Below are 21,227 nucleotides of genomic sequence, written 5' to 3' on the forward strand. Positions count from 1 at the left end.
CCTTTTAAAAAATATATAATAAAAGTTAATAACTTCTCTCTGGATTTTTAATAACTACCTTTTATTTTTTATTTTAAATTAAATTTTAAAATTATTAAAATACCCATAAATTTAAAGTTGGTTTTCTTTTTTAATAAAGACATTTTTGTAACCTAAAATTTGGTACACTTTGTTAAAATATACCAACTGAAAACCCTTTACATATATATATAAACCCATATATATATATATATATATATATATATATATATATATATATTGATATAAAAGGTAAAAGTATTATTATATATGTGTTTAAGATTATTTGGGTGAAATTTGGATGTTTTGTTTTAATCTTGAAAAATATGGTGCACTTTTTGTGTCATTGTGTTGTCTAAAAATATTATTTGTCTTTGGTGCAGTGAGTTTAGTGGCTCTTTTGGGCATATTTTGGTGTGATACAGGGATTGTTTGGTAAATATTGTCTTAATGTTAGTCATATTTTTTTACGGTGCTCTTTAGGGTTTTGTCATATTTCTTTTATATGGTATGTGGTGTTTTATGTCATGCTACTTTTGAGTAAATATTATAATTTATCCCTAGTACAAAATAAATTTTTTAAACAGAAACAGACTTAAAAAAGGTGTGACAGTAATTTTGTAAATAAGATAATTTTAAATCTGTCAATCAGACTTAAATTTAACACTTTTAAGTCTATTAATATAATAATATATATATATTTATATTTTAAATATATTATACATCTCATGAATTTTCAACAGACTTAATTAAATGGTTAAATAGGTAATTCTAGACTTTGATTTATCTTTTAATCTATGTTACACTTACACAATTTCATCCCTCCACCCTAGATTTGGCTCCAATCCTTCATCAATGCATCAAAGACCTCTGGTGACTCACCACCGACAGCTCACCACAACGCGTCAACAACTCCTCTCCCTCGCGTTCCCTTTTCAGCGTTTTATACTATTACGGAACCCTCCCATTTCTCTTCCTCTTCATCTCCCATGCGGTTTCTCTCCCTCTCGTTTGGTGGGCTGTGTTCTCATTCTCGGTAAGTTGGGGCAGCTTATGGGTGCACACGGATGTGCTAAAGTTTGCACTTTTTTTCTTTCTGTTTTGTATTCAGATGTTTATTTGTCTGTTAATGATGTTGGGTGATACTTAGAATACCTATGACATTGTGATTTTTGTGGTTGTATGTGTTTCTTTTGTTTTGAAAAAGTTTACTGCATGCCATTGCCAAGTGTCTCCTTGCACACTTTTTGTTTTCTTTTACATTTTCAGTAAAAGACTGTGCATTTATGGAAGGTTGCTCTTTCTTTATCTTGAGGTTGTAAATTGATTTCCTTTTGGTGGTAAGGAGTTCTGATCTGTAGCTTCGTAAAGATTACATGGTAATTGCAAGAGAGTCTTATCCCACAATATAAGAGTAATAAACTAATAGCTGAGAAGTTATAAATCCATGAAACAAGTAGTTACAGTTAGGAAGGTTATTTATTTAGGCCATCTTGAGTAAAATAAAGGGTTTTGGACCAAGAGATAAGAAAACTTGCTGGTGGAATAAGAGTTTGAGAAAAGAAGCAAAAGGAAGGCCTTAAAAAGGTTGAAAATTGAGCAAGGTGAGGGTTTTTTTTTGTGGCTGTTCAAGAAAAATGGCTAATTACCTTATGTGGTTTTTTTTTTTTTAATTGGTTGGGTCACTTTTGAGATAAATCCTGGACATAAAGTGATGGGCAGGAGTCGTGTTACAGTTTGATTAATAAGCAAATTAGAAAATTTGGTGCCTTTAATCCCATTCAGTTTTCTTTTCATTGGATAAGTATTTCATGCGGTATTGCTGTCGTGCCTATTGTATTCTATGCGGTGCATTATAATTATATTTTGTTAGGCCATTAAACTTTTGTTCAAAAACAATTGGGTGCATATCGCAAATACTAGTCCATTAAGATCCTTGTTTTGGATTTATTTTAAAGGAAAACTGTTGCTTGTTCTTTGTTGAGATGGATGCGGGAACCAATTTTTTTAGTGTGTGAAAGTAGTGTTATAATATTATATATATTACGTGAAATTGGTGCAGAATTTTGGTAATTGGCTATGTGAAAGTAGTTTTATAGTATTATATATATCATGTGAAAAGAACATATGGGTTGTGTCTGAGTTGCATTTCTACTACTATGGTTCAGTGCTGTTATAAATTTTTGATGCTATGAGTACAGTGTTTGGTCTGTAGGGGGCATCAATACATGTTTTGTACTGTCCAAAAAAATGAACAGAGGTAACTAGATAAGTGTACATCTGTAACCACTTCTTTGGATGCATGAATGTGTTGCTTTGGTGACTATTAAAAGAGTGGAGGGGTGAACTTTGTATATGAGTCTTCTTTAAAATAGTGGTGTTGACATAGCAGTATTCAAAGAAATATAAGGATACAATCTTTGTTGTGTAAAAAGAACCTTAGTCCTTACCTGCCTGCAAGAGAGATAAAGATGCGAAGATATTTGAAACGTAGAGAAGCTTTGATTGCAAACCCCAAATACCAACTTCGCTTGCCTCACACTCAAAATAACTGCCATTCTCAAAACATCAACAACCACCCTCGTGGTCTTCATGACCTCGTTCGTCTCTACTTGGCACGTAATCAAATTGAACTTGCTCGTCACTTGTTTGACCAAATTCCAAACCCAAATGTTGTTTTGTGGAACATGATGATCCGAGCTTATGCATGGACTGGCCCCTTTCATCAATCCATTCATCTGTACCATTGCATGTTGCAACTAGGCGTTACACCCAACAACTTCACATTCCCTTTTCTTCTCAAAGCCTGTTCAGCTCTCCAAGCAATTGAACTTGGGAGACAAATACATGACCATGTCCTCACACTTGGCCTACAGGCTGATCTCTACGTTTCCACTGCCTTGCTTGACATGTATGCCAAATGTGGCAATTATTTTGAAGCACGCACAATATTTGACAATTTGTCCCACAGGGATATTGTCTCATGGAATGCAATCATTGCTGGCTTTTCATTTCATGCTTTTCACTATCAAACAACTCACTTAGTTGTCCAAATGCAGTTAGCTGGAATATCACCGAATTCTTCCACTATTGTATCTATTTTACCCACAATTGGACAAGCTAATGCCTTATGCCAGGGGAAGACTGTTCATGCTTACTCTATAAGAAAGATCTTCAGTCATGATGTGGTTGTTGCAACTGGGCTATTGGATATGTATGCTAAGTGCCACCACTTATCTTATGCCCAGAAGATCTTCAATGCCCTGAACCAAAAGAACGAGATATGCTGGAGTGCTATGATTGGGGGATATGTCATTTGTGACTCCATGAGAGATGCTTTGGCCCTTTATGATGACATGGTGTATATGCATGGCTTAAATCCTACACCTGTCATTCTTGCAAGCACACTTCGAGCATGTGCAAATCTCACTGATCTGAATAAGGGGAAAAACTTGCATTGTTACATGATTAAATCAGGGATTAATTCAGACACAACAGTGGGAAACTCACTNATATCAATGTACGCCAAGTGTGGGATCATGGATGATGCACTTGGATTTCTTGATGAGATGATCATAAAAGACTCGGTTTCTTATAGTGCTATCATTTCAGGATGTGTGCAAAATGGCTATGCAGAAAAAGCTGTACTTATTTTTCGCAAGATGCAGTTATCGGGGACCGACCCAGATTCTGCAACCATGATAGGTTTGCTTCCAGCTTGTTCCCATTTGGCCGCTGTACAACATGGGATCTGNTGCCATGGATACTCAGTCGTTAGAGGCTTCACTGCAAATACCTCCATTTGTAATGCCATCATTGACATGTATGCAAAGTGTGGAAGGATTCATATCAGTCGGCAAGTCTTTGATAGAATGAAAAAGAGGGATATTGTTTCGTGGAATACAATGATAATTGGTTATGGCATTCATGGGCTATACATAGAAGCATTTTCATTGTTTAANGAATTACTAGCATCAGGCATGAAGCCAGATGATGTGACCCTTATTGCTGTTTTATCTGCATGTAGCCATTCAGGACTTGTGACGGAAGGGAAATATTGGTTTAATAGCATGAGCCAAGAACTCAACATCTCACCAAGAATGGCACATTATATATGCATGGTTGACCTCCTGGCCCGAGCAGGAAATCTGGATGAAGCGTACTCCTTTATTCAAAAGATGCCAATTGAGCCTGATGTTCGTGTATGGAGTGCATTGCTCTCTGCATGTAGGACCCGCAATAATGTTGAAATAGGTGAACAGGTGTCAAAGAAGATACAGATGCTGGGACCTGAGGGTACTGGAAATTTTGTTCTTATGTCTAACATCTATAGTTCCGTGGGCAGATGGGACGATGCAGCACATATTAGAAACCTACAGAAGCATCAAGGTTACAAGAAAAGCCCAGGATGCAGTTGGATTGAGATCTCCGGGGTAATCCATGGATTTATTGGGGGTGATAGATCTCATCCACAGTCAGTATCCATAAATAACAAGTTACAAGAACTGTTGGTGCAGATGAAAAGAATGGGATATCAGGCAGATTCTGGTTTTGTTTTCCATGATGTTGAAGAAGAGGAGAAGGAACAAATTCTCCTTTATCATAGTGAAAAAATAGCCATTGCGTTTGGAATTCTTAATACCAGTCCCAGCAACCCCATTCTAGTTACAAAAAATTTGCGTATATGTGTTGACTGCCATAATGCAATAAAGTTAATGACTCTTATAACAGAGAGGAGGATAACAGTAAGAGATGCAAGTCGATTTCATCATTTTGAGAATGGAATCTGCAATTGTCGGGATTTCTGGTGAGAGAAAGAAAAGTTGGAGTTGCAGGTCTGTGTTAGAATCATCCATTGCCACAAGTTCATCCTGCACCCCTTGCTGCTTGAACCAGGTAATGTTCTGTATCAGTTCAATAGCACGGAAGATCAGGTGTGTTTTTATGAGAAAAGTGTATACTCTCAATCCAGAGGAGAGAAAATGCATTTGTTTAAAAAACAATTACAACCACGGTTTACATTTAGCATCTGCTAACCAGTAACGAAGTGAGCAAAGGTTCTAGCGGAGGGACAAGGAAACATGAATGGCTACTGAAAAGACTAGAAACAATAAAGATGGAACGGCCACAGCAAGTTCGTATTTGTTCTTCAACATTTGGTGGAGTTTGGACTAGATCAAATTTCTTTGAGAAGTGCATTGAATATCATTTCCAAGGTAATTTATCTTTTTCTTTTCATCTATTTCTATACAGCACGTTGTTAGATCTATCTTAATTGTTTTCATAAAAAGGATTCATAACTACATCTGACGTTTAGCTCCAGCACTTAGCACCTATATCTCAAACTCCGCACCAAAGTCTCAGAGTCTCGGCAAAGAATTTTAATCGCTGAGTTTGGCGTTTAGTGATATGATTTCTGCTTAGCACTAAGCGGCAAGGTCTGTAATTGTTTTTAACTCTTTTTTCTTTATTTACATCAAAAGGAGTTATTTTGAGGGGTTAGATGATGAACCATAGGTTCTATGTTAAAAAAAGAAAAGAAAGCATGTAGATTCGAGCGGTTCTTAATTCAATTAATTCTACTTGAGGCATTCTACATTATATTTAGGAATTTAAACTCTGGTACCTTGAATATTTATTTCTTGCTCTCTCTCTCTACTCTAGGTGGTAGCAGTGCCATGAACCGCATTTATTTTTTGCTGCTGTAAATGTAGTGCACTTTGTTGCAGATATTGCAATATTATGAATGGATCAATATTATGCTTCAGAGCAATCATGTGTGGTTCATCTCTCTCGGTTACACTGATGAATCCTTATTTGTGGTGTGATACTCTTCTATTATTATCAACCAGTGTCGAATATTAAAACAGTTTTTACTTGAAAGACAAAGGAAGAAAAACATAGGAACAAGCAACATCCTGTAGCTTTAGACAGCCCAGGTTTAGAAAATTGTTGCCTTATACAGTTAAGGCGAAATGAAATTATGTTGTAAGTTAATTTTGATTTCTAGAATCACAGACAAACTTACTGATTAGGGATATGGTACAATGATATCAGTTTTTTAAGGACTACTTAACATATTTAGAAAAACAAAAAAAAAAAAAATCTGATCAAGGAATTTTGGATGCTGGCATTGGGCGTGCAAATGGGTCGTTGGGCGTCTGATGTGTAAAACTAGATGTAGGGAGCTCCTGGAACATCTGTGCTGGGTGCTTTGACCATGTTGCTGGGCGACTAAAGCAAATCTTGGTGGGTTGATTTTGAGCTTACATTTTCCTTGTCGATAGGTTTTGAAAACTATGCTCCTTGTTTGGCAACTTTATGTGATCTTTATTTAATTATTTTTCTTTTGATAGGTCCATTTTTTGGTCCAAGTCATCAAACTCTTACACTTAATATGCAAGTAATAAACTTAATAAACAGAAAGAATTATTAATGTGAGAATGGAAAGAATTATAAAAACAAATTAGAGATTGAAGAGAATAGCTTAGACCATACAAAACTTATTTTTGTGACATTGTAACGTTCGTTTAAAAATACATCAGATTACAATTTTTCACCGAAGGAGTGTTCTAGAATATTCTCAATATATTCCTTGAACATTCTAAATAAAATGTAGTGCTTGAATAGGGAAATTTGAAAAGCTTAAAGATAAAATGTTATTAAAGAAGTAAATTTTAAAAGACAAAAATTTCAATGTAAAAACGTTATTTTTCAGTCATTTGTTAGTCAAGATGTTCTTAATCAACATGGACATTGTTTTTTAGTTAAGTCAAACACAAATTTTTCCATGTTTTTTTCATTTCAACTATTGTTTCTTGTTTCTTTTCTTGATGATCGAAATTATAATGGGTTATTTCCATAATTATTCTTGAGTTTTTTGAACTGAACATGTTAGATGAGGACGTATCAACTACTTAATAAAACATTTGCCTCCTTTGGAGAAACTAGCTCTAGAAGTTCCAGCAGTAGTGGTTCACTGACTTCTTGGACCCCAAACATTTTCTATCCATCCATCTGCATTCACCTTAGATTTCTTCTTCGCATCCATTGTTTCTTCTTATCTCATGTCTTAAATTTCAACTTAGATTTCTTTTTCTTTAAAATTTTCAGCTTAGATTTCTTTTTCTTCTTCTTCTTCTCTCACGTCTTAGATTTCTTCTTCTTTAAAATTTTCACCTTATTAGATTTCTTCTTCTTTAAAATTTTTACCTTGGATTTCTTCTTCTTTTGAAATTTTCACCTTAGATTTCTTCGCATCCAATGTCTTATTGAATGTCAAAATGTGTATATTACATAAGTGGTATACCGTTAATATTTTTCAAAAAAACAATTTTCACCTTAGATTTTAAAGTTTTTCTAAAGAGAAGTTAGTAAACAATTTTCACCTTAGATTTAAAAGTTTTTCTGAAGAGAAGTTAGCTTTTCATTAATAGTTCTATAATCAGAAGACCTTATCCTCGTTTATTTGCCCAATTGACAATTTTTCTCACTTGTACATAAGATTGTTTGTGACATTTCTTTCTTCAATTCTCTCCCTCAGCAACTGCAACTTTCTCAATGCCTTTCTCAACCTCAATCATTTTTCCACCATGATTAAAACCTTACTCGATTCCTGTCCAAAGTCCTACATTCTCAAATACATCTGTAAAAAGTTAGAAAAGAAAAGAAAATCTTAACTTTCTCACTCAATGGAATAAATCGAAATCCAACAACCAATAAAAGGGTACTGAAAAACACTATTCGAATTAAAGAAAGCACAAAAGAAAGTTGAAGATGATAAACGAAAAATATATCCAAGCAAAGCTTGAAGCTGAAAAACACTCCTATTGGAAAGACAATTACAGTGATAGTTAACTGAAATTGAAAGCTGAAGCTTAGATTACGGTGGAGGAGGCAGTTGAAGCGACCANACGATGTTCTAAAGCTACAAGAACAAGTATTCAAAATCTAAATCAGAGGATGTTATTCAAGCTCTCAATAAACAGAGCTTCTACAACACTATTTTAAGTTGCAATTTCTGTCTAAAAATGGAGTTTCAATTAACGGAAGAATTCATCGAATAAAAAATGCTTAGGACTAACGTGCAAGAAGTTTTCTTTCCGAGGCTTTATCGATCCTCGTCCATATATTTTAGGGACCTCTTTGATACTTCACTCCTGTCTTAATGCTTTAGAATAATTTATTTTNAAAAATAATCATTTTATATCCTAATTCTANAGATTTCTTTTAAATTTAATTTTCTAATGAATAATCGCAACTAGATAACAACTCCCACTTGTTCATCCGACAAATAATACGGGGCTTGGATTTCATAATTATACTACTTATTCGAGAAAAAGGATCACACCCAAGAAGCAAAAAATATACATCGACGGACACAAATAGCATCTTAACAGAGCATCAGAAAATCCATAAGACATGAGCAATGCAGCCATAAATGCTCGAGGTTCTTTGTCACAACTGTATAAATAGTTAGTGTTATCTTCTACATTACATCATTTTATTCCACTTTTCTCACCTTGCTGGAAATCTCTCATCTCAGGTACCATATAAAGCAGCACTTTCAGACTAAGAGCTCTCTTTCTCATACACATCATTGGCATATTTCCAATTAATAACTTTCCAAATGTTCTTCAGATAATCTGGTCTAACATTCTTGTACTGCATTAAGAAAAACAAGCATANATCAGAATTATTTTTAACAACGGATATGCATCTAGGAGGAACCTGGGAAAGCGTGTAACCTTTTCCTCCTNATTGCCAAATAATAGCACGATAAAAGTTTCAACATATTGTACGTCACGAAAATTAATTTATTTCTAAACTTGTGAGTATGTGAAAATTCTAATCTACGGTAACATAAAGGACGAAAAATGAATATTCCATTCTAAGTTGTGACTTTACCTGAATTCTTGAAATTATAAGCTTCACTAAGGTTTTGTTTTAATTTGATAATAAAAAAACAAAAAAATTGCTTTGCTGCATTTTATACATGTCTTCCTTTGCTAATTTATACAAATGAACGTTTCTTCATACCTTTACATTTCTGTTAATTATTGGACGGAATTTTAGGAAGAGGGGCTTTATTTGGACGGCTGAAAAACTACCAGGACTGTGCTTCATGAAAATAAACAAACTGAGGACTAAATATGAGCAATTACATAAGTAAAACATAGTGACTAAAATTGTACGAAGTCTTCCAATTGCGAAACCTAGCCCAAGAACGGGGGAGGATTGCACAATTCTTATAAGGANTATTATCCCTAATCAATAACAGATCTTAACAGCAGTTAATCATAAACATTTGAGNCTTAGGAGTAAGCTATTNCATCATTTTCTACTTGTCTCTATTATTAGTTTATGTCCACGCTAAATTCACATTTTTATTCACTAAAACCAATCAGTAATATCATCTATCAAAATGCAAATAAATATAGAAGCTCTAGAAGAACGTTTGAAGGTCGAATTTCAGGATGAAAATAAGTCTGAATATTAACTATGTTAGTAAACCAATTCTTTGTAATTGGCATTTTATTAAGATAAAAGTGTTAGGATGAAATAAGCTCTAAACAAGTGCTTAAAAATTGAGATAAAAATAATTCAATTCTATTTTAACTGAACAGATCTTATTTTGAAATTCCATTTGGAAACCAAGAATGAAATTTTGCAACCACCCAAACAGACTCTAAATTTGACAGCCCAATATTTCTTTGCATCTCATAAGTCATAACCACCAAACTGGAAATATGCACAGGATTCAAATAACAATATTACAGCAACCACGCAGTCAGTAGTGGATCACCAAGTCAATTATACCTGTAAGTAGTACGCATGCTCCCAAACATCAATGCCAAGCAACGGAACCAAATTTGGTCCCTTGGTAACAAGTGGGTCCTGCATATAAAATGTTCATAAGTACATATGAAAATCAACAGACATATGCACAGAGCATAAACATGGTTCACTAAAGCTAAAAAAATGAGTATGAGGATTGAGAAAAGACAAAAAAACTCTAACTAGTTCCTTCTCTTATCTATAGTTTTCACTATAGCAATATTTATACATCCTGAACACCATTAACATTTGAAGAAGTCCTCCACATTCCAACAATGTCACTCAATATTAATTGGGTCCCTACACTTTTTTGTTAATTTAGAATTGAGTCCTGGCTATTTTAAAATGTCGTAGCAGGTCGCTGTAATTATTAATTGNTAAAACTTCATTAAAACTGAACTGACATTACTGAAACTTATCTTAACAGATCTAGAAAAAAAAAGAAAACAGGCCAAATAGCTTCTGCACCCTTCAACTATAAGTCAACCATTGATTCAGAGAGAGAGCAAGATTAAATAGAGCTAGNGAGAAAAAGTTCACCTGAGATCTNTTGGTGTTATGGAGGTTGGGTCTAGACTAATAAATTGAAAGAAGCAGTTTGATAGCCAGATCAAAAAAGATTAAAAAGGAAGTCTAGAGAATCAACAGTTTAAAGAGATGAATTGGGGGAAAAANTGATAAGATATGGCGGCAGGTGACTGCAGGTCCTCCCGTGGTCAGACTTAAAGCTAAAAAAAATGAGAACTTGAGAGGTTGCTCTGTCTCAGCAATAAATGACAACAAGAGAAAATGAACATGAAAAAGAGATTAAAAACGAATGGAAGGACAAATAAACACAGTTGGTTTACACAGGTAAATATAGTTTGATATGCATATAATACATTTTATTTTTGTCCACCAGGCAAGATATTCTTTACTTAGAGAAATAGGAATTTACAAAGCCTTACTACAATAAGTATTGTTTGNTAAAGTGATCTTTGACTGTNGAATCTCATCGATTTAACGTAAGGAATTTTGACTATTCAAAATAGTAATAGCAAGTAAAAGATCTTGAAAGGTGTGACAACTTACAAGTGATACAAAAGAAATACAAAAAGGGAGAATTGGAGGCCAGACCAAAAGACTACTTTCATTTATTTTCTTTTTTAGTATGTTACTGCTGATTTCTGAAGCCTATTGGGATCANGTAGAAAATGATGAGGGGCATTGACGATGGAAGGGTCAGTTTACCTGGTTGGCAGTGGTTTCAACTACAAGCCTCTTCAACTCTTTGTCCAGACCAAGCCACTGGCAAAGCAGTACAGAATAAGAAAAAGGAAGCAACATTTCAAAAAATGACCAAGACATTAAGCTTATGCAAGGAACGAAAATATTCTGGGAATTTCAGAATCTGATCAACTCACCACCCAACCAGACCCCTGCAATGCTGCACCTTCTGCATTAACTTTTTGTATCAATGCTTCAAAAGAGCCAAAATGCGTGTCAATAGCCCATCCCAGTGGACCCTTCGGTGGCTCACCACCTCCTTCCTACACAAGGGGAGAAGTTTTATTAGGTAAAAGACTACCAAAGACCAAACACATCCAAAAAATAGGATCCAGATACAAACTTACACGAACAGGGGCTAGATTTTTCCAGAAAATAGAATGGTTGATATGACCTGCAAGAAATGATCCTTAGTTGTACATGAACTGAATTAGATAACTTTAAAAACCATGGAAGATATATCCTGGCTCCATCACTCAAAAGTTTGTTTGGTTCATTCTTAAACCAGGCATAATTTCTCACACAAAGTAAAATATGAAAAAATATACAACCAATCCATCTTAGTATAGATGCTACGCACCAACCACCCCCTTCGGTTTCCAAGCAAAATGACAACAATAAAATTTTGGGAAACACACAAGCACTCAAAGATCCATGTTACACAACTACTGCATTTGGGTAAAATAAAAATTGTGTTCGTTCGAGTACGATACAAACGGACTGGTCGTCATTTTAAACATCTCTAGGATACAATACAATATGTTACTTTCACTAAGTACTACCAAAATCACAGCGGCGTATTAAGAAAATCCCCACTCCCCTGCCTCTATTTTACACCTGACTTATTACATCAACAAAGGCCAATTNCTTACCATCCACAACCCAACAAACTAAATAATCCACTGTCACTATTCACGACTCGATATTAATTCAATGAACAAATCACGCAGTCGCCGTAATTCGGCATTCGATAAACGAAAACTAAAAGAAGAAACGAAAAAGAAAGAGAAAAGGGAAGCAGACCTCCGCCGTTGAACTTGATNGAGGCCTGGAGCTTAACGACGGCAGAGGAATCGGCCTTGGCAACGGCATCTTGGAGCTGCTCAAGAGCCTTGTTGTAGTTGGTGATGTAAGTCTGATGATGCTTCTGGTGGTGGAGCTGCATGATTTCGCCGCTGATGGCTGGCTCCAGTGNGCCATAGTCNTAGTCCAGATCAGGTAGCGTGTACACATGCAAACCGCGGGAATGAGTAGCCACCGCTGCGCCTATTCCGAGAGGCCTGGCGTCATTGCGGAGCACCGATGCTAGGGTTTTTCTGGTCAATAGGGCTCGNGCAGCCATCGGTAAAGATATGGAGACGCTTCTGCAACACAGCTAAATGGAGGAGATTCGGTGACAGCAGAGTGGATGAAATTATAAATCAAATATTTTTTCACCAACATAAAATGCTAGTAATATATATGTTCCCCTATTTAATACATATTATATAATTAATTTATCGCGTAAAAGGATTTAAAAATTAAATGGTGTATTTTTTTGTGGCCCTATAAATCATTGTTTACTTACTAATTAAAACTGATGTTTTGAATTGACTAACTTATTTTTATTTAGTGGTATTTCTAAATATAGTGATTGAATATTAGAGGGTGTACACGCGTGCATAACTGCACACCAGTTTCAATGGGCTTGTTACACCACAGCACCACCTGCCGACGCTGCGTCTATTTATTTACTACTATTATTTTATTCAGGAAACAAGTCACGCGTTAAGCATATAACTAGTATAATCTATCACTTAATATTCTCATTTCAAAATTGTTTCGGGTGTAAGGTGAAGTCACTTCAAATATTTGCACAATTTATTTTAAGACTCTGTTCGGTAGTTGCATTTCTTATTTTCATCTTCACTCCACCGTCTCAAGGTGTATGTGTCAAATGTTTTATGATGCTTCATTTAGTACATGGTAGATAAATGTTGCGATAATAAATGTACAGTAAATGCGATCACTTACTCGTATTTAAAGCTTTTGTCACGGGCTTGAGATTAGTGCAACCTTAATTGTGGCCTAATCTCAATCCAATATCCCTAATTACTATTTAGCTTAATCCTTGTGGCAAAAACCTGTTCTTTGACTCAGGCCAGACGTCTCTGCCACTGGTCGTCCGGTCTCTGGTTCAGCCCACTCAATCATTGTTGGTTGCTTCTTACTTTCTAGGCCCGTCCGATTGGCTTGATGTGGGATAAATGTACGGTCGTCCGAGTTTTGATGCAGGTGTTGCGGTTACATGAGGGGTTCAGCTACGGCCGGATGACTCGTTTTGGAACGTCGTTTGGGCAGGAAAACACATGTCGTGAGCTCGTGCATCCTCCTTCTCGGGTAGTGGTATCGTCATTCAATCGTGGCCGTTGGTCACGGGGATTTTTAACGGTTGTGATGGTCTTGATGATTTTGAATTTTTTCCTATAAATAGGAGGATGAGGTAGTGTCATTTTCACCTTTCTTTACTCAGATTTTCTTTGTTGTGCTTCTTCTACCGTTCGGTTGATAATCTCATTCTTTTTTCTAAGGTAACTAATAATGGCTACTATTTATGTTGCTTCGTCATCGGTGTCAGCGGGCAGAGGTGGTGGAGGTGCGACAGGCAGTGATGGTCGACCTTCCTCTCTAAATTCGGTGTCGTCTTCTTATCTTGCGAGGTCTAAGAGGGGAAAGGATTCAGAGCCTCAATCTCTAGTTTATGGCGGGGAAAGAGTTATCCATGGGGTGGCAATCGCCCTTCTTAGGGGCAGAGTCGAGATTGACAACGATGTAGAGGTATCGACGGGTGGTTTTCCGACCGTCCGGGGCTATGGGTGGGCGTCTCATGATGTAGGTCTCTACGTGTCTGAATACGACAGTAAAGCGAAATTGAAATAGCAGGCCGACTGCTTGCATATTGTCCGAGATGATAAGGACACCCAACTAATATGGTTGGGCATTAGCCAGAAAACAAGTGGAGTTTTCACGGAAAGGAGTCCATTGTGGAGGACTTCTTTTTCGTATATACTTATCTGTTTAATCAGCCCTTCATTCGGTGCCCTTAAGGGCACCAGTCCGTCCACTTCTAAGGATGCTACGAGGGTTGCTCGGGTCGATGCTCCTCAATCCACGCCTCTGGTCGTCCTTGAACAGTCCTTGGGGGCGACTACTGCTTTGGTTATTCCTCTGGAGAGGAAAAGAAAATCACACAAAGAGGAGGAGAAATCTTCCTCGAAGAGGAGTCGTCGAGATGGTAGCATCGCTCGACCCCTTCCGAGCGGTGTCTTCAATCCCGAGTTCAATGTTAGTCACAATACTAATTTTCACATGAACTCTACTGAGCGGGCGGTCATGGAACCACCCTCCGAAGGGGAAGTAACCAACATCGTGCTGAAATTATCGACCCGGGCGACGATGTTGTCCTAGTTCCACTAAGAGTTCGCCTACCGACGAGGAGTAGAGCAGTGTAGGCGGAGCTGACCGCTAAGAAGAAAACCTCTGCCGACCTTCGCGTCGAGGTTGAAGCATTGCAGGTCGCCCATCAAGAATACGAGAAGAAGCAAGCTAATCTCCAGCTTGAATTGGATGAGGCCCGGTGTGAGCTGGCTGAGGCACTAAAGGGGTGAAAAATGCCCAAGTGCGAGGGGACCAAGCGGTCGAGGAGTCCTCCTCTTCTTCGTCATCTTCCTTTTCCTCTTCTTCTTCTTCTCCATCACCATCTTCATCATCATCATCTTCATCATCATCTTCCATGGCTGAAGCTTCAGCTGCTCCAGCTCCACTAGCCTATGCCTAATCCTCCGGCCATCCCACCAAAGTGTTAAACTCATCCATTGTCCATTGTCGTCTAGGAGGTGTATCATACAACCCTATAATCATCTCTACAGTGGCCACTTGCCCTCTATGCAATGCCTGCATCCTAGACTCCATCAGGGACATATACATGTCCCTCATATGAAAAGGCTCTGCATCATGAGGTTGTGCCTGTGCTGGTGGTGGTCCTCTCCTATGAACTCTAGGAGGATGTGGTGGTGGCACTGGCTGAGCAACCACATCCAGCACACAATACTGGGTGTAGTAGGAAGCATCAATCTCCTTCCATGGTCGCTCCATCGGCGGTGTGGAAGTTTTCAACCCAGCTAACTCACAAAGATGTGTGATCAAAGATGGGTGCCCCAAAGGCGCTTTGTTGTTCGCAGCATTGGCACAAGTCTGAATCTCATTTGCTATGACCTGTCCAATATTAATATTTAACCCTTTTAAGCACACAATAAAGGAAGATGACCCTATTGACAGTGATATCAGACACATGAGAACATGGGTGAATGTTGACATGAGTGAATGTCATCCAGTACTTCGCTAGAGGAGTCAGATGAGATCTCCTAATGTGAATGGGCGCATCATTCTTGTTCCTCTGGAAGCGTCCTCCAGGTACACAGTGTCCTCTCTATATCATCAAAATCTGCTCCCTCCTCCATATTCAGTGCAAACTGACACTATTCACCAGCCCACGCAGATAGTCTTTCCTCTCACATAGCTCATGTAGTCCTCTTTATGAGTGTTGCCCAGTGCCTTTGCATTGGTGTAGAATTCCTTGACTACTGCTATGTTTGCTGGTGTAGGGTAAGCAATTACATTCTCCTATGCTCTTCTTTCTAATTCCTTTCCAAAATGCAGGGCCAAGGTAGGTATCCACCCCACTTTTTGTTCCATCAAAAGCCTTCGGTTTTGGACTGTTTGGAAGTGTTGCTCATGCCTACGAGAAAGGAACTTGTTAGAATAAACACACTTTGGTTCCTTCCTCTTTTGTCCCATGGTCTTAATTATCTTTCCTGATGAGGAGGCCATCCCTGCATGAAAACAATTCGTAAAGCCACAAGAAGCATTATTAAGCATTAGTATATAAGCATAAAAAAATCCAAACCCACTCTTTTTACCACCACTGAGGCCAAAACAGGAGCCCTCAGCGTCACCTGTGAGGAAGCCATCCAACCAGACAACATAAACAATGGTTAAAAATCAAAAAACATCATTCTGCAGAAGTCGCGCTGAGCGCCCCTCAAAGGGCCCTCAACGCCAATCAGTTTTCACAAAATGGCCTTAGCTAGCCTTAAACACTACTCACATGCATTTTTCATAATCGCAGTCCTCAACCAAACAATTTAATTGGTCCAAACAGTGATTATTTCAACAAGTCATGCATAAACCTCAAAGTTCCTTAAGAATCATGCTTAGACAACCACATTCATCCAAAATCATGCTTTCAAATGCCCTAGAATGTAAAATGCATGTACTTACTTGGTTGGAGATGCTCAATGTGTGAAGAATGCCAAACGAAATTGGGGAAACCAAACACTAACACCAATACTCTCAACAAACCCCAAACTTAGATGGAAAAGTGGTGCAAAACGGGTAGAGAATGGGTTTTGTGAAGGAAGATGAAAGAGAAAGTGGAGAAAAAACCTTTGGAGAGTGCTTTGGAGTGGCTAGAATGAGTGAAAACTGAGAGTGACGACTAGGGCGAGTCCTTTGGTGACAAAAGTATTTAATGGGCCAACCCACGTTGAGCCCAATTTAACCTAAAATCCCAAGTCTGCAGGAATCGCGCTCAATGCCCCAAACTAGTGCTGAGCGGTAGGTGCGGTTCAATCTCTCCTCTTTTCTAGCTTGCCATAAGCGTTCTTAACCAAATCCCCTCAGCTTCAATTCTCAATTTTTCAATTTTCATGTATTTACCACTCACTTCACACACGCTTACTCAATCAAAACAATTAATCTCTCACACCACTCAAACATTCAACAATTCAGCACTTTCAATGCAACTATAATAGATTTATAACAAAGCAAAAAAAGATAAGTTTAAACAACTAGGTTGCCTCCCAGGTAGCGCTTGTTTAACGTCACGAGCCTGACACATGCATCTTCTAACACCCATCAGTAGGTGCCTATCTTCTCACCATCACCCATCAGTAGGTGTTTAGCAACATAATATCCTTCAGTAGATACTCAATTACCTAACATCCATCAGTAGATGCTGCGTCTTAGCAGGCTCATAACCAAATGTCAAAATATAAAAACTACAGTTGAAATTACATCACAAAGATAATCCAAAGAAATTAATTTTTTTAAATCATTGGGGTACTTCCCAGTAAGCGCTCTTTTAACGTCCTTAGCTTGACCCAAAAAGGCTCAAGTTCCATTTTTTTAATGTTAGTGTTCCTTTTGTTTTCATCACACCAACTCATCAATTGCTTTCGGTCCACCTTCTTGACTTGTCTTCAATATGGAGCTTCAATCTCTATCACTTCATTCCTTCCTTTGTCATCTTTTTCTTCTTCCCTAACCTATGACAAGAAACATTTTTTACCTTTGATGACCGGCTTGACAACTTTAGGGCCAGTCACTACTGCATCCTTACATCAACTTTATGACTAGTCTTATTTTCTTGAATCTGCTGCTCAGCTTTGAAGCCATTAAAGATCACCTTTTTCTCTCGATCTTGAAGCACTATCATCCCATCATCCACATTGATGATTAACTTTGCCGTTTTCATAAACGACCTTCCAAGAATAATTGACATCTTCTCATCTTCCTCCATCTCCATCACCACAAAATCTACCAGTAATTTAAGTTTCTCTATACATACCACAACATCTTCGGCTACACCATAGGGTGTCTTGGTAGATACATCCGCCATTTGCAAATTAACCTTTGTAGTCTTAACTTCAAGACCACCAATCCTTTTAAGAAGTGATAAGGGCATCAACTTAATGCTTGACCCTAAATCAATTAAAGCCTTCCCTATTTTCACCTTCCCAATGATGCAAGAAATAGTAGAGCTCGCTGGATCTTTCACTTTTGGAGGAAGTGTTTTCTTCAAAATAGCATCGCAATCACCCTGTACATCAATAACTTCCTCATCAAAATATCTCTTCTTTTTGAGGAACTGCTTCATGTGCTTTGCATAAGTAGGAATTTGCTGCAGTGCTTCAGTCAAAGGTATAGTAATCTCCAATTGCCTGAAGATCTCCTTAAAACGCTCATATTGCCTCTCTTTATCAATTTTTTCACACCCCTATTCTTTTCTTTCTCTTTCGTCTTAACCTCACCTATTCTTTCTTCTTTTTCTTCTCTCTTCTCTAACTCAACTTCTTCTTTGATCTCTTCCACCTTTTCATCACTTATACTCACAATAGCCTTGCAATCTTCCTTAGGGTTAACCTCAATGTTCGCTCCAAATTGCTTTTCCACTTTATCTTCCATCTTCTTGGCCAGTTGGCCGACTTGCATCTCCAAATTTCTTATAGCAGCTTCAGTGCTCTTGTGATTCGAGATAGTCACTTGCATAAATTGTTGAAGAGTGTCTTCAAGCTTTGTGGATCTATCATTTAAAACAGACACCTATTGCCATAGTGATGGTTGCTGATGTGGTCTATTGAATTGTCCCGCTTGTCCAACCTATCCACTTTGACCTTGACCCATGCTTGGGTGAGGTTTCCACCCTTGGTTGAAATTACCTTGGCGGAATTGGAACTGATTCCCATATAATTGACCTCTTCTTGGACCTCAACTAGAAAATCACATTGGCCATTTATATGATCACCACCACAGAATTCATAGAGTTGTTGTTGAACCTATGAAACGTTCTTTAGCTCCTTTGGCAACTGAGCAAGTGTCTTCGTCAAATTCTCCAATTGTTCAGTTATAATTTTATTCTGAGCAAGCAAGGCATTTTGAGATTGTAATTGTAAAACTCCCTTCTGTTGATGTGGAACTCCTCTTTCACTATGCATCTCGTTATCATTAGTAGCCATGTTGTCAATCAACTGAAAAACTTCCTCTGGAGTCTTACACTTGATGTTACCTCCCGTTGAGGCATCTAACATCAATTTGGTTTGTGAACCCAAACCTCCATGGAAAAGAAGGACTACTCCAGGTTCATCAAAGCCATGTGTGGACGTCTTTCTCAGCAAGCTTTTGTATCTATCCCATGCATGACCTAGATTTCATTCATGCCCTGCCTGAAAGAAGAAATTTCTTGCTTACCCTTGTTGACTTTTGTTAACAGATTGGCAAGCATACCAAATCGTATCAAGTAATAATAGAATGGTAAGTCCAAGTATCGTTTCCCAAGAGACTCGAAAGGCCTTATCGTTCGTGTGAATTAAGATCGTAAGACTTGAAAATAAAAATTAATTAATTAGGTGTGAGAACAAAATATAAACATGCAAAAGAGATTGATTCAATTGACGAGAAGAAAACGATGGATGAATGGAGTTGTTGGTGGTTTACAATTTCATCTTATCCGCTCTCTCTTATTTACTCCTCTTGATTTATTTGCTTGATTAACTAATTGTTAGGCAACTTTCTTGGCCTACTCTTAACCCGATCCCTCGGCAAAAATAGCCTATTACTAATTACTGGCTTGCTATCCCTAGCCTCCCCTAGCAATTAATAATGCATTATAGAGCAGAAGTGAAAAACAATTGATCGTCCTACCCCTATCCCTAGGTGGTATTGCTTAATCAAGGAATTACTCACCAGTTCATGACATTACTGTACGTCCCGGTATCAATAAAGACAAACAACAGTTATCGAATGAGTTAAACGATAAAAGCATTAAGCACAGATGAGAACCCAACAATTAATAATCAAAGCATATGGAAACCATATAAATAAACCAGAGTTTCAATAAAAGAGAGTATCAAAAGATTACATTGTTTCCCCTAACAACGATAGGGTTTAGTTCACCATTGTCATGGTGAATCTAGATGAAAAATGGATGAAGAATGGAAAAGCAAACCCTAGATAAGAAGAAATGGAGCCTAAGCATCCAAGAGATCCTCTCCAGAGTGAAATTAGGTCTGGGCGCCCCCTTCTGTCAAAAGAATGAGATTAAAATCGCAACAGGGCTATTTATAGCTGAGGAACGTCACAGAAAACAGGCCCAAGCCCAGCAGACAACCGCCCGACGTCACACTTGTTCCGTCCGGCAGTTTCCCTCAAACCGCGCTACCGCCCGACGGTTTGCCTCTAATCGCAAATCTGCCTGGCTGCACCGCCTGATGCCAACTCCTCACACTGGACCGCCCAACGGTGTAATTTGCCGCTGGGCGGTACGTTGACTCTTCATTTCTTCATTTTTCTTCCCTTTTCTTGAGTCTACGACCTTCATCTTCAACTCCGTTCTTCACTTTCTCAAAAATGCTACAAAACAATGCAAAACAAGCATAATATCGTTAAAACTATCTTTTGACTCTCTACATACTCATTTATTGAGTTTTGCTTGATTCTAAGCTCATTCTAAGCAGTAAAGGGAGTAATTTGGTTTAAAATGACATATGAAAATAACTGTTTTTCAACCTTCATAAATTTTCGACTGTGGGAAGTACTTGTTTAGAAACTTTGAAACCACAACTTCCTATTCAGTAAAGCCATCCTCCAGGAAAGAATTCAACCATAGCTTAGCATTGCCTCCTAATGAAAAAGGAAACAAACTAAGCTTTATTGCGTCATCCAGCACATCATTGATATTCACAGTGTTGCAAATTTCATTGAATGTGGTCAGATGCTCATATGGACTTTCATGAGACAGTCCATTAAATTGGTTGCTCTTCACCAATTGTATCAACACCGGTTTCACCTCCATATTCGTAGCATTGACCCTCGGTCTTGCAATACTATTAAAGTGATGAGGGCCAACAATAGTGGTGTAATTCGCCAGAGTGTGTCTACCATTGTTCTCTCCAACCTTATCTTCAGTGCTATGGTCAATACTTGTGGTGAGGATAGTAAAAGTGTCTCCGGATGAGGAAATAATTCTCTTGATGTTCGGATCCTGCTCCTCCTTTTACTTTCGTCTAGCCCTTCAAGAAGAGGTTCAGAGTTTTTCTTGCTTCTAGTGCAAACTGTACCTTGCATACATAAGAAAATAAAACCCTAGAAAGCAATTATTCGAACAAAACAAAAACAAAATAAAAATATCAAGTCGAAGTTAATCAATAATCACACAAATAGAATAGTTAAACCACGAGTCCCCGACAACGGGGCCAAAAACTTGTTAAAGCTCCGACATGTGTGCCGAA

At 37.7% G+C, this 21,227-nt stretch overlaps 2 protein-coding genes across 8 annotated transcripts; one reads left to right on the forward strand and one right to left on the reverse strand.

Moving 5' to 3' along the window:
* The first annotated feature begins 830 nt into the window (after positions 1–830).
* LOC106752767 (pentatricopeptide repeat-containing protein At3g16610) lies at positions 831–6,089 on the forward strand. 7 transcript variants are annotated; one of them, XM_022777218.1, is made up of 3 exons: positions 831–5,234; positions 5,336–5,456; positions 5,683–6,089. In XM_022777218.1, the coding sequence occupies exon 1, from the start codon at positions 2,490–2,492 to the stop codon at positions 4,827–4,829; it is 2,340 nt and encodes a 779-aa protein (XP_022632939.1). In that variant the 5' UTR covers positions 831–2,489; the 3' UTR covers positions 4,830–5,234; positions 5,336–5,456; positions 5,683–6,089. The 7 variants fall into 7 exon arrangements, with proteins under 7 accessions (XP_022632939.1, XP_014490010.1, XP_014490011.1 ...); XM_014634524.2 differs by having other exon boundaries at positions 831–5,456; XM_014634525.2 differs by having other exon boundaries at positions 831–5,456; positions 5,748–6,089.
* A 2,234-nt stretch (positions 6,090–8,323) lies between these two features.
* LOC106752768 (superoxide dismutase [Mn], mitochondrial) lies at positions 8,324–12,563 on the reverse strand. Its single transcript, XM_014634528.2, has 6 exons — positions 12,145–12,563; positions 11,469–11,515; positions 11,259–11,384; positions 11,086–11,142; positions 9,838–9,915; positions 8,324–8,682 (listed from the first exon to the last, which is right to left on the reverse strand). Exons 1-6 carry the CDS (start codon positions 12,461–12,463, stop codon positions 8,590–8,592), a joined length of 720 nt encoding a protein of 239 aa, XP_014490014.1. The 5' UTR covers positions 12,464–12,563; the 3' UTR covers positions 8,324–8,589.
* Between the last annotated feature and the right edge of the window lie 8,664 nt (positions 12,564–21,227).

The sequence above is a fragment of the Vigna radiata genome, unplaced genomic scaffold, assembly GCF_000741045.1.
Source record: "Vigna radiata var. radiata cultivar VC1973A unplaced genomic scaffold, Vradiata_ver6 scaffold_43, whole genome shotgun sequence".
NCBI lineage: Eukaryota > Viridiplantae > Streptophyta > Magnoliopsida > Fabales > Fabaceae > Vigna > Vigna radiata.